Source organism: Bubalus kerabau, chromosome 5, assembly GCF_029407905.1.
Source record: "Bubalus kerabau isolate K-KA32 ecotype Philippines breed swamp buffalo chromosome 5, PCC_UOA_SB_1v2, whole genome shotgun sequence".
Classification (NCBI taxonomy): Eukaryota; Metazoa; Chordata; class Mammalia; order Artiodactyla; family Bovidae; genus Bubalus; species Bubalus kerabau.
The window spans coordinates 95,474,419-95,488,175 of NC_073628.1; the positions used below are offsets into that span (position 1 = coordinate 95,474,419).

At 39.7% G+C, this 13,757-nt stretch overlaps 1 protein-coding gene across 4 annotated transcripts in view; it reads right to left on the bottom strand.

Annotated features, from left to right (window-relative positions):
- Positions 1–13,757, bottom strand: part of TNFSF18 (TNF superfamily member 18) — a 128,962-nt gene that overhangs the window by 101,295 nt on the left and 13,910 nt on the right. For 2 of the 4 annotated variants that reach the window (XM_055582267.1, XM_055582264.1), the window contains exons 2-3: positions 5,741–5,880; positions 5,311–5,392 (exon numbers count right to left, since the gene is read on the bottom strand). In XM_055582267.1, the coding sequence (XP_055438242.1) occupies positions 5,311–5,325 (15 nt within the window). In that variant the 5' untranslated portion in view covers positions 5,326–5,392; positions 5,741–5,880. Of the gene's footprint in view, positions 1–5,310; positions 5,396–5,740; positions 5,881–13,757 lie in introns of those variants that run through there. The other 2 variants (XM_055582266.1, XM_055582265.1) reach the window with 1 other exon arrangement.

Here is a 13,757-nt window from a genome sequence, read left to right on the forward strand (position 1 = left end):
AGATGGACCAGTTGGATCTGCTTGCTGTCCAAGGGACTCTCAAGATTCTTTCCAACACCACAGTTCAAAGCATCAATTCTTCACTGCTCAGCTTTCTTTATAGTCCAACTCTCACATCATAGCCTTGACTAGATGGACCTTGATGGCAAAGTAATGTCTCTGCTTTTCAATATGCTGTCTAGGTTATCATAGCTTTTCTTCCAAGGAGCAAGCGACTTTGAATTTCATGGCTGCAATCACCATCTGCAGTGATTTTGGAGCCCCCCAAAAATAAAGTCTCTCACTGTTTCCATTGTTTCCCCATTTATTTGCCATGAAGTGATGGGACCAGATGCCATGATCTTCGTTTTCTGAATGTTGAGTTTTAAGCCAACTTTTTCACTCTTCTCTTTCACTTTCATCAAGAGGCTCTTTAGTTCTTCTTTGCTTTCTGCCATAAGGGTGGTGTCATCTGCATACCTGAGGTTATTGATACTTCTCCTGGCAATCTTGATTCCAGCTTGTGCTTCATCCAGCTTGGCATTTCGCATGATGTACTCTGCATATAAGTTAAATAAGCAGGGTGACAATATACAGCCTTGATGTACTCCTTTCCTGATTTGGAATCAGTCTGTTGTTCCATGTCCAGTTCTAACTGTTGCTTCCTGACCTGCATACAGATTTCTCAGGAGGCAGGTAAGGTGGTCTGGTATTCCCATCTCTTGAAGAATTTTCCAGTTTATTATGATCCACATAGTCAAAGGCTTTGGCATAGTCAATAAAGCAGAAATAGATGCTTTTCTGGAGAAAACTTTTTCAATGATCCAACGGATGCTGGCAATTTGATCTCTGGTTCCTCGGCCTTTTCTAAAACCAGCTTGAACATCTGGAAGTTCACGGTTCACATACTCCTGAAGCCTGGCTTGGAGAAGTTTGAGCATTACTTTAAGCATGTGACATGAGTGCAATTGTGCGGTAGTTTGAGCATCCTTTGGCATTGCCTTTCTTTGGGATTGGAATGAAAACTGACCTTTTCCAGTTCTGTGGCCACTGCTGAGTTTTCCAAATTTGCTGGCATATTGAGTGCAGCACTTTCACAGCATCATCTTTTAGGATTTGAAATAGCTCAACTGGAATTCCATCACCTCCACTAGCTTTGTTTGTAATGATGCTTCCTAGGGCCCACTTGACTTCACATTCCAGGATGTCTGGCTCTCCGTGAGTAATCACACCATGATGATTATCTGGGTCGTGACGATCTTTTTTGTACAGTTCTTCTGTGTATTCTTGTCACCTCTTCCTAATATCTTCTGCTTCTGTTAGGTCCATACCATTTCTGTCCTTTATTGTACCATCTTATACACCTACAATGGAGAAGGCAATGGCACCCCACTCCAGTACTCTTGCCTGGAAAATCCCATGGACGGAGGAGCCTGGTAGGCTGAAGTCCATGGGGTCGTTGAGAGTCGGACACGGCTGAGCGGCTTCACTTTCACTTTCCACTTTCATGAATTGGAGAAGGAAATGGCAACCCACTCCAATGTTCTTGCCTGGAGAATCCCAGAGATGGGGGAGCCTGGTGGGCTGCTGTCTATGGGGTCGCACAGGGTCGGACACGACTGAAGCGACGCAGCAGCAGCAGCATACACTTACAAAAATCAAATGGGCTGAATGCTGGGGAGTGAAAAGAGACTATTTAGGGTGGCTGACAAAAGATAACAAGCTTCTCATTCCTGAGGCCAAGCAGTGGAAAATTATTAAGCACTTCCAAGATTCCTCCCATTTAAGGCAGGACTCCCTAGTCATTTTGGTAACTCAGCTGTTCCTGGGTTAAGGGACTCTCCCAAACTGTTAAAAATGTTACCAAGGCTTGTGATCCATGTACCCAGGAAGCCACCACATGCCTCCACCCCTAACTCAGCCCATACAACACTGGGGAACCTATCCAGGGGAAGATTGGCAAATAGATCTAAATGCCCTCATGTAGGGGATAGAATACTTATTGGTATTCATAAACCCTTTTACAGAGTGGATAGAAGCTTTCCCTTCCAGAACTGCAAAGGCAATAGCAGTATCCAAATTTCTGCTTAAAGAGACAATTCTGAGATTCTGGTTCCCCAAAAGCTTACAGAGTGATAATGGAGCTTATTTCACTGCCAGGGTGACCCAACAGGTTTCCTCAGCTCTAGGTATTAATTACCACCTCCACTCTTCCTGGAGGCCTCAGGCAAAGTTAAAAAAAAAAAAAAAATGCAAACTGTTTAGCTGTGCCAAGAGACTTGAGAAATTTGCATCATCTCCCTCCTCCCTATAGCCCTTCTGTGGAACAGGACGGTGCCAAAGGGAATTTTAAAACTAAGCCCATTTGAAATGACCTATGGGAAGCCTTTTTCAACTTTGGGTCTTGCTTGATGAAGAAGCCTACAAATTACTTTCCAATTTTTTAACCACTAAAATATGTTACTTTGATAATAAAACATTTAAACAAAGAAAAACAAAAAAACAGACCCACAAATTGGTCTCCCACATCGTCAGCTTGAGCTAAGTTGAAATAGCCATACAGGATAAACTCAATACCATCCGAGGTGGGCCACTGGATTAATATGAGGGCAGGAATAGGACTGGCAAAGGGATTGGCCACTCCATAGAGAGGCTTTGCCTACCATGAGGTGATCCTAGAAAATCTAACCAACACTTTAGAGGACCTAAGTGAGTGGTTAAGCTCTCCAGTCTATTATGGACAATAGATTGGCATTGGACTACTTGTTGGCTGAGCAGGGTGGCATCTGTGTGGTCGTAAATAAAACCTGCTGTACCGACATCAATAACTCAGGCCAGATGGAGATGGACCTCAAAAAGATTTATGAACAAGCATCATGGGTACACCACTGCCACCAGGGTCAGATTCTGGTGCTGTCTGGCCCACCATTAAAAGCATCCTCCCTAGCCTTACCCAGTTACTGCTCCTTCCGGGCCCAGTAATGGCCATACTCCAACTCGTCCTCTTTGACCCCGCCTCTTTAACCTCTTGGTAAAGTTCATGTCTTCTAGGTTACAACAGTTTCACATCAAAACGATGGCTATGCAAGGATTTCAGCCCAGAGCACCCTCTGACTTAAAGAAGCTGCTCTGCCTCTGGATGCCCCTACACCAGGCATCCAGAGATTTTGTACTCCCTGATAGGCAGTGTCAACACCACTGCCCAGCCCCGAGGCAGCTACAGAAGACAGACATTGTCCTTCTGCTTCCCATAGGGACAGGAAAAAAATACCCACGGGGGGAATGAGGCAAGAGGAAAAGGGGTTAGGACACAAACACTAGATAATGAAGAAGGGGCGTAGCAGTTGGTATGCAATAAAGACTTCCTGAAACCAAAGTGGCTTTGTGAATAGTCTGATCATTGATCTTTAGCTCACTGTACCTTCACTGTATAACTAAAAATCACTCCTGCTTATGCATGACAGTTCTGAGGTGGACTATCTAAAGCCCAAAAGTGGGCAGTGATTCAATTCCTGAGAAATCCCCACCTTTGCCCAAAACAGCAGGAATCTTTCTTCCACCCGTTAGCCTATGAAATTACTTAATCCATAGAAACCTAGGACTCCAGGCCCTGGGGAGGCTCTCACTTTCTGAGATGGTCCACATTCTGCCTATGCAGTGTGTAGCTCTCTAAATAAACTCACCTTCACCTTCCTCTGGCTTGCTTTTGAATTCTTTGTTGTGTAAAGCCAAGAACTCTCACTTAAATTCTTTAATTTCTTACTCAGTTCAGCAGTATGATCTGAAATTTATCAGAGACTTGTCCTTGTCAAAAGGTCCTTCCTGGAGCTTCCCTGGTGGTTCAGTGACTAAAATTCCAGCTCCCAGTGCAGTGAACCTGGGCTCAATCCCTGGTCAGAGAACTAGATCCCACAGACCACAGTTAAGATCTGGTGCAACCAAATTAAAAAAAAAAAGGTCCTTCCTGTGAATCTTCTTAAAGGTGAGGCACTTTTACACTTCAACATGTCAGGACTGGTTTCTTTGTTCATATCCAATTCTGGTGCTTAGGAACAGGGACCAATGCTGATGTCCCAGGGCAAAAAGCCGCACTTCCTTTAGTGAAGGGGGCAGGCCTGACCCTGATGCCCAGTAAGGGGCAACCGTAGGCTTTTTGTTTTTCTTGCTTTTATTCCATTTTGTTGGCCTTGTGCTGGTTTTTTTTTTTTTTTTTTTTTACAAATGATGTATTTTGTTTAACCAAATATTAAAAATGGAAAACTCCATGCATAAATTTCATGTCTGAATTCTGTAATTATGTACATTAAAAAAGAGAACAACAAAAAAAAAGATGAAGCATGTTTGCAACAGCATCAAGAGTACAACCATAACTGTCTATATATGACAAAAGACTTTAAAAGACATAGTTAAACATCTGATTACAATGTAATCAATAAAGAAATGTGGTTGTTATAATAATTAGAATTATGACTGATTATCATCCTAACCCTTAAAAATCTTAATCTGGCAAAAACCAAGAAGCAAGTAATTGTACACTGCTTGTCATACCTGCATTTACTATTTGGAAAACTTACGCTTCAGTTTCCTAAGAAAGTAAAGGCAGATAAACCTACACTATGTTCCAACTTTTTATACTACTCGAAATGACCCAAATCGTCAATTCTCTTTATTTAACTTAGTTTGGTTTCAAGTTACCAGAATCTGGAGAGATTATTTTAGACAGACACACCCAAAATACAATTATTCTTACAGAGTTTTAAAAGGACTTTTTTTTTTCTTCACTCTCAGGGATTAAATTTCTGAGAGCCCAAGTAGATTATTTACATCTCAAAGGCTCAAGAAGAGAAATACCTATTCCATCTAGATAGCTAATTTCCTCTAAAGACACATACAAAAACCAATTTTAAAATATCGAAAGAGTCCCATCTTGGACATTTTCAGAAATTTTTTACAGTTTAAACAAAAAAAAAGTAATGGACAATAAAACATTCATTCACCTCACTTTCAGAGGACCAAGAACCAGCATTTAGTTAATCTTCACCTCAGCTGTTAGCTCAGCCTCTGTGACCTTTCTTCATATAAAGAGCAATGGCCAGCCCACAGCTGGGGCCACTTTTTCCCCTCAACCAAAAAGCCAGCCAATGTTTCTGCAATGGCCTTAGGGGTTGTCTATGAGTCCTCCATACTCCCTTGGAGGCCCCCATTCATCAAGGACAGACACCACAGGACCCCACACACTGGTAGACAGATTTCCCACACAACTTTTGGCCCCAAATGTTAGTGAATAGCCCCCAAAACTTTGCGTTACCCAACCAATGTCTCAGCACTTACAGGAGTTTTCTCCATCTCCTTGCCGGCACTGCCAGTTGTTGGGCTGCACGCCACAAGCCTGCAAGCCCTGTACTTGCCTATCCTGCGACCAAAGAAAGAACCCGGAGTCAGTGACAGAGACATTAGCGATTTCATGGATGGAGAAACTTATATGCCTGGAGCAAGAGCCTGCAGCAGACAGGCGGGACACAGCAACAGGCTTCTGCTGAAGGGAGAGGGGTGGGGGTGGTGTACTGTTTATAAGGGGAATTGACATCTGGTTGGGTCATTGGTTACCAGGGAAACCAGCAAAGGCGCATGCCTCTCACTGCCCCTTTAATAAACTATCATGGCAGCTAAAGTTAAACAAATCATTAGATGGGGACTTCACTTTCACTTTTCACTTGCATGCATTGGAGAAGGAAATGGCAACCAACTCCAGAATTCTTGCCTGGAGAATCCCAGGGACGGAGGAGCCTAGTGGGCTGCCGTCTACGGGGTCACACAGAGTCGGACACGACTGAAGCAACTTAGCAGCAGCAGCAGCAGCAGCAGGGGCAAGTATGTAGGAAGGTCAGTCAGGGGAGTAGCCTGTAAATAAAGAAGACACTGGTCAGGCAGGGGGTGTACAGAGAGCAAGAGAATAGCCATCTTGAGCAGCCTGATCATACAGCAAGGATATGGAAGAATTGTAAGCCTTGTGCCTTTCTGGTGAGAATGTAAAATGGTGCAGGTGGCGTGGGAACACAGTTTGACAGTTCCTCAAAAAGTTAACCATAGAATTACCATATTATCCAACAATTCTACTTCTAAATATATACCCCAAAGAATTGAAAGCAGATATTCAAACAGATACTTGTGTACCAATTTTCATGGCAGCTTTATGCACAATGACCAGAAAATGGAAACAGTTCAAATGTCCATAAGCAAATGCATGGATAAACAAAATACAGTGTATATAAGCACAATGGAATATTATCCAGGCTTCCAAAGGGATGAAATTCCAATATATGCTAAAATACAGATGAACCTTGAAAATATTATGCTAAGTGAAATAATGACACAAAAAGCTACATACATATTGTTTGATTCCATTTACATGAAACTGAAATTTTTATAGTAAAGAATGTTAAGTGTAAAGAAGATTTTTTTAATAAAAATCAATAGGAAAGTTGGGCTTCCCTGGTTACTGAGACAGTAAAGAACCTGCCTGCAATGTAGATCTGGGTTTGATCTCTGGGTCAGGAAGATCCCCTGGAGGAGGGCAGGGCAACCCCCTCCAGCATTCTTGCCTAGAAAACTCCAGATGGAGGAGCCTGGCAGGTTACAGTCCACGGGGTTGCAAAGGGTTGGATGTGCTGGAGCAACTAACACACACACACAATAGGAAAGACATGACTTTTAATATTGTCTTTGAGGATAGTACCTTTTATTTTCAAATTTGCTCTGTTGCTGCTGCTGCTAAGTCGCTTCGCTCATGTCCGACTCTGTGCCACCCCATAGATGGCAGCCCACCAGACTCCCCTGTCCCTGGGATTCTCCAGGCAAGAACACTGGAGTGGGTTGCCATTTCCTTCCCCAATGCATGAAAGTCAAAAGTGAAAGTGAAGTCACTTAGTCATGTCAGACTCTTCGAGTCCCCATGGACTGTAGCCTACCAGGCTCCTCCATCCGTGGGATTTTCCAGGCACGAGTACTGGAGTGAGTTGCCATTTCCTCTAGCCTTAACTTTATCCTGCCCAACCTACCGCTGTACTTAAATGTATAGTAGTTTACTGTCACGTGTACATTTCTTAAGAAGGAATTTATAATTCCTTTATAATTTCCCAGTAGTTAAAAGGGGAAATTTACAATTTCTTACACTCAGATTTCTCAGATGAGATCTTAATTTCATACACATGTCCCTGGCTCCTCTCTGCTGCAGCTGCTAGAACCCTAATTAATTGCATTTGATTGTCTCAACTTGTTCTTAATTGAAAAGATCTGGAAACTGGGTCACCTAAAATATGTTTATGAATATTTTAATTGTGTATCTCTTTTGTTTTCTTTCCAAGCCTCCTTTTTTAATGAAGCCATCCCATCATACTCCTTGAGGGTATAAGGTTTCAATTCCCTTTGCCTTTTGATAACACCAAGGACTAAAACCAGAGTTCGTGTATAACTCTGGATGTCTGCATATGCTGCTTTTCCCCTTGACTATGTTACAGCATTTCTTTTAAAAGGTTGTTATATATAAATGTAGACCTGTATTTAGCAAAAGCTGTTCTGCAAAATGTTAGTGGATATTCCTTGAAAAAGCTATTCTGTGATCAAATCAGTTGAGAAATACTTAAAATACTAAATTAAAATAGAATTTTCTGTACAACAATCAAATGAAAACCCCATCAGATGAAGAATTGTGTCTTTGTTCTCTGTTGTGTCCCCAGTGCCTGAACAGTGGCTGATACTTAGGAGACATTGAAGAAATATTTTGAGTGTGAATAACTTTCCAGAGGCTGTAATGCTCCATGCCCATTCAATTTCCAAGAAAAGAATGTTGTACATAGATGCCCAAACATTTTTGACTATTGATCTCTGCCTTTCCCATACCCCCCTACCCTTCCCCTCCCCTTGCCAAACACTTAGCAAAGCTAATGTTCTTGACACACATTCAGTTCAGTTCAGTCACTCAGTCGTGTCTGACTCTTTGTGACCCCATGAACCGCAGCATGCCAGGCCTCCCTGTCCATCACCAACTCCTGGACCTTACTCAAACTCATGTCTATTGAGTCGGTGATGCCACCCAACCATCTCATCCTCTGTCGTCCCCTTCTCCTCCTGCCCTCAATGTTTCCCAGCATCAGAGTCTTTTCAAATGACTCAGTTCTTCCCATCAGGTGGCCAAAGTATTGGAGTTTCAGCTTAAACATCAGTCCTTCCAATGAACACCCAAGACTGATCTCCTTTAGGATGGACTGGTTGGATCTCCTTGCAGTCCAAGGGACTCTAAAGAGTCTTCTCCAACACCACAGTTCAAAAGCATCAATTCTTCCATGTGGGCTCAGCTTTCACATCCATACATGACCACTGGAAAAACCATAGCCTTGACTAGACAGACCTTTGTTGGCAAAGTAATGTCTCTGCTTTTTAATATGCTGTCTATGTTGGTCATAACTTTCCTTCCAAGGAGTAAGCATCTTTTAATTCCTGGCTGCAGTCACCATCTGCAGTGATTTTGGAGCCCAGAAAAATAAAGTCAGCCACTGTTTCCACTGTTTCCCCATCTATTTGCCATGAAGTGATGGGACCAGATGCCACATTAGGAAAACACTATCGAAAGTCTTTCTAAATCAATTATTTGTGCCTCTTTGTTATAATTCTTATAAAATATTTTGATGCAGAAGAAATTAAAAATTTCTTGAACCATTAATAATATATGTCTTTCTGGTCAAATAAAATGACAAGTGTAAAGATATTTTGACATTTGAAATATCACCTGAAGGCCTTATGATTTGGTTTAATAGTTTAAAATTAAAATAAAATTTTACACTGAAACAGAAAAATCTGGATAAATTTTGGCTTCTAAGTAGATATTAGCAAAGGAACTTACCTAGTCTATTAGTGATTTTTCAGAAACACCTGGTTAACAGAGCCATGCTCTCTGAGACGATGGGCTTGGGATTTCATGACTCCCCCCCTACAATCTGTCACATTTTTGTGACATAGTTATCTCTTTCTCTTAACTTTCAATTCAGTGCAGTTGCTCAGTTGTGTCCAACTCTTTGCAACCCCATGAATCGCAGCATGCCAGGCCTCCCTGTCCATCACCAACTCCTGGAGTTCACTCAAACTCATGTCCATCGAGTCAGTGATGCTATCCAGCCATCTCATCCTCAGTCGTCCCCTTCTCCTCCTGCCCCCAGTCCCTCCCAGCATCAGAGTCTTTTCCAATGAGTCAACTCTTCGCATGAGGTGGCCAAAGTACTGGAGTTTCAGCTTCAGCATCATTCCCTCCAAAGAAATCCCAGGACTGATCTCCTTTAGGATGGACTGGTTGGATCTCCTTGCAGTCCAAGGGACTCTAAAGAGTCTTCTCAAACACCACAGTTCAAAAGCATCAATTCTTCCATGCTCAGCTTTCACATCCATACATGACCACTGGAAAAACCATAGCCTTGACTAGACTGACTTTTGTTGCCAAAGTAATGTCTCTGCTTTTGAATATGCTATCTAGGTTGGTCATAACTTTTCTTCCAAGGAGTAAGCATCTTTTAATTTCATGGCTGCAGTCACCATCTGCAGTGATTTTGGAGCCCAAAAAAATAAAGTCTGACACTGTTTCCACTGTTTCCCCATCTATTTCCCATGAAGTGATGGGACTGGATGCCATGATCTTCGTTTTCTGAATGTTGAGCTTTAAGCCAGCTTTTTCACTCTCCACTTTCACTTTCATCAAGAGGCTTTTTAGTTCCTCTTCACTTTCTGCCATAAGGGTGGTGTCATCTGCATATCTGAGGTTATTGATATTTCTCCCGGCAATCTTGATTCCAGCTTGTGCTTCTTCCAGCCCAGCATTTCTCATGATTGATATATAATTCACATACCATAAAATTCAGTAGTTTAAAGTACGCAGCTTTGTGGTCTTTTGTATAGTACAGAATTGCGCAACCACCACCAAAATCTAATATCACACCATCTTCATCTTACTACATAATATGCACAATACATTCAATGGGCTTCCCTTGTGGCTCAGCTGGTGAAGAATCCGCCTGCAATGTGGGAGGCCTGTATTCGACCCCTGGGTTGGGAAGATCCCCTGGAGAAGGGAAAGGCTACTCACTCCATAGCCTGGCCTGGAGAATTCAGGTTACAAAGAGTCGGACACGACTGAGCAACTTTCACTTTTGGAGAAGGAAATGGCAAACCATTCCAGTATTCTTGCCTGGAAAATCCCATGGAAAAAGGAGCCTGACAGGTCACAAGAGTCGGACATGACTGGGTGACTAAACCACACAATATAAGCAGAGCTATTTAAAATAGAGCTGGAGGAGCCATTCCAGAAGACCTGCGTTGTACATCCTGTTTTCTTAAACTCTGAACTAGACCAGAGCACCAATGTTCCAAGAATCAGCAAGAACAAGAATATCCTTGAAAGGACTGATAAAAACGAACTTTTGCTTAGTGCCTTTTACCTGACCAATCAACAAAGTACAAATCATCTTTTACCAAATAAGACTTTACTTTGATTAATTACCTCATCTTGCACCAGTTAACTTTTTTAAAACACCATAATTTTTTAAAAGAAATAAAAAATAAGATTTGCAAACTTAAAAAACCTTATCTTCCTCTCTTTTCCCCATAAAAACTCTGATCCCCTAGCCTGGAATCAGAATACCATTTGGGTTTTTACCTAAATCTATGTACCTCGAATTGCAATTCTTTGATCCCAAATAAACACTTTACCTCTTGAACTGGATTCCAGCTTTTTATAGGGAGACATCACATAAATGGTATCATACAGTATTTAGTCTTTTGTGATTAGCTCTTTTAATGCTTATTCAAGATTCTTCCACTTTATAGCATATATCAGTACTTCATTTCTTTTTCTGGCTAAATATATTACACTATGGATATACCACATTTGTTTATCCATTCATCAGTTGAAGAACATTTGAGTTGTTTCCACTTTTTGGCTGTTATGAGCATTCGTGAATGCATTTTTGTGAGGACACATGTCTTCCTTCTTCATTTCCCTTGGGTCTATATCTAAGAACAAAATGGCTGGGCTGTATTGTAACTCTGATTAATAATATGAGGAACTATCAAATTGTTTTCCAAAATAGGTACACCATTTTACATTCCTGTTAGCAAAACATTTGCTATTATTTGTCTTTTTTAATTTCACCATCCTAGGGGGTATGGCTTCCCTGTTGGCTCAGACAGTAAAAGCGTCTGCTTACCATGTGGGAGACCCAGGTTCAATCCCTGGGTTGGGAAGGTCTCTGGAGAAGGAAATGGCAACCCACTCCAGTATTCTTGCCTGGAAAATCCCATGGAAGGAGGAGCCTGGTGGGCTATGGTCCATGGGGTCGCAAAGACTTGGACACGACTGAGCAACTTCAGAGTACAGTGGGTATGAAGTGATTATAGTTTTGATTGACATTTACCTAATGACTACTGATGTCAAGCATCTTTTCATATTTTTCTTGGTTATTAGTATATTATTATTGAAGAAATGTCTATCCAAATCCTGTGCTCTTTTATAATTGGCTTCTCTTTTCATTAGGGAGTTTATTTCTCTTTTTATTATTGTGTTGTAAGCTTTATTAAAAATATATTCTGGATACAAATCCTTTAGCAGAGATATAATTTATATTTTCTTTCAGTCTGTGGGTTGTCCTCATTCTCTTGATCATGTCCTTTGAAGTAAATGTTTTTAATTTTAATGAAATCCCATTTATCTTCTTTTTCTTCTGTTATTTATGGTTTTTGGTGTCATATCTAAGAAAATGTTGTCTAACACAAGGTCACAGAATTACTCCTTTTTTCTACAAGCTTTATAGTTTTAGCTCATATTTAACTCTATGATCCATTCTGAGTTCATTTTTTATAACAATGTGAGGCAGAGATCGAGCTTTACACTGTTCCATGTGAATATTCAGGTGTCCCAGAACCATTTGTTGAAGAGACTATATTTTCCCACTGAATTATTTTGGCACCTTTCTTAAAGAAAAAAATCACTGATCATAAACATAAGAGCTAATATCTGGACTCTCAATTATAATAAATCAATATTTCTTTTCTTATACCAGTACCATACTATCTTGATTACTGTAACTTTGAAGTAAATTTTGAAGTAGGAAAGTATGAGTTTTCCAATTTTGTTCTTTTTTTACGAGATTCTTTTGGCAATATTCTACCCCTTTTATTTCCATAAAATGTTCACATCACCTTGCCAATTTCTGCAATGAGGAATCTGGGATTTTGATAGGGATTGTAATGAATCTGTGGATCAATACAAATATTGATGGTCCCCATTGTTATATTGCCGTTGTAACACTATTAATTCTTCCAATATATAAACATAGGATGTCTTTCCGTTTATCTAAATTTTTACAGCTTTTTCAACAATGTTTTGTAGTTTTCAATGTACAAGTCTTGTACTTCTTGTTAGATTTATTCCTGTACTCCTTTTCTTACATTTATTCCTAAGTGTTTTATTCTTTGTGATGTCTTCTTAATGGATTGATGATTTTACTCTAAAATGTCCTTTTTTTCAGTAACAAGTTTTGTCTTAAAATCTTATTTGTCTGATATTATATAGCCATCCCAGCTCTCTTCTAGTTTGTCTTTGCTTTGTATATTGTTTTCCATTTTTTAACTTTCAAACCCATTTGATTTGAATCTAAAACACATTTCTTATACACAATACATAAATCAATTATGTTTTCTTAAATATTCTGTCAACCTATGCCTTTTGATTGAAGTGTTTAATCTACTTATTGTAATTACTGATAAGATAGGATTTATGTCTGCCATTTTGCTACCTATTTTTTATATGTTTTATGTCTTTCTGTTCCTATTTTCCTCTGTAACTGCCTTCTTTTGTGTTAAATACATACCTTCTACTATATCATTTTGAGTCTCCTATTGTTTCTGTATTTTTAAGTTATTTTAATAGTGGGTGTCATAGGGATTAAAATTAGCATTCTAATTTAAAACGATCTGTGCTTGCTTCAGCAGGACATAAACTAATTTAAGACAACCTAGATCAAGCTAATACTAACTTTATTTCAATGGTATTTTGCTCCTAAATACCTCTGCTCCTTTTCCCTTTCTTTATGCTTATTTATTTCCCTTTCTTTATTCTTTCTTTTATACAAATTATATATTTACACATTCCACACTTGATCTTAGCCAAAAGACCAAGAAGTGATATATTTACACATTCCAAATAAAATAGTTTTATACATATTTCCTTATATGGCTATCTTTTAAATAATATAAAAGAAAAAAGTATAAAAACAAAAAATATATTTATATTGTCTTTTATAGTTAGCTATGTACTTACCTTTTCCAGTGCTCTTTATTTCTTTGTGTGGGTTTGAGTTACAATCTAGTGTTCTTTTATTTCAGCCTGAAGGGCTTCCTTTAGTATTTTTTATTAAATAACTCTGTTAGTGACAAATTGACTCAGAGTTTGTTTATCTGGGAATATCTTTATTTCTCCTTCATTTTTGAAGAATAGTTTTGCTGGATATAGAATTCTTCATTGACAGTCTATTTTTTCAGTACTTTGAATATATCATCTCACCTCATCTTCTGGTCTCCATGGTTTCTAATGAGAATTCCTTGTATGTTATGAGTCACTTCTCTTGGGCTTTCAAGATTCTCTTTGTCTTTGGCTTTCTAAAGTTTCATTATGTGTCTCTGTGTAGATCATTTAGAGTTTATCTTACAGTTCATCAAGCTTCTAAGGTGTAGATTGA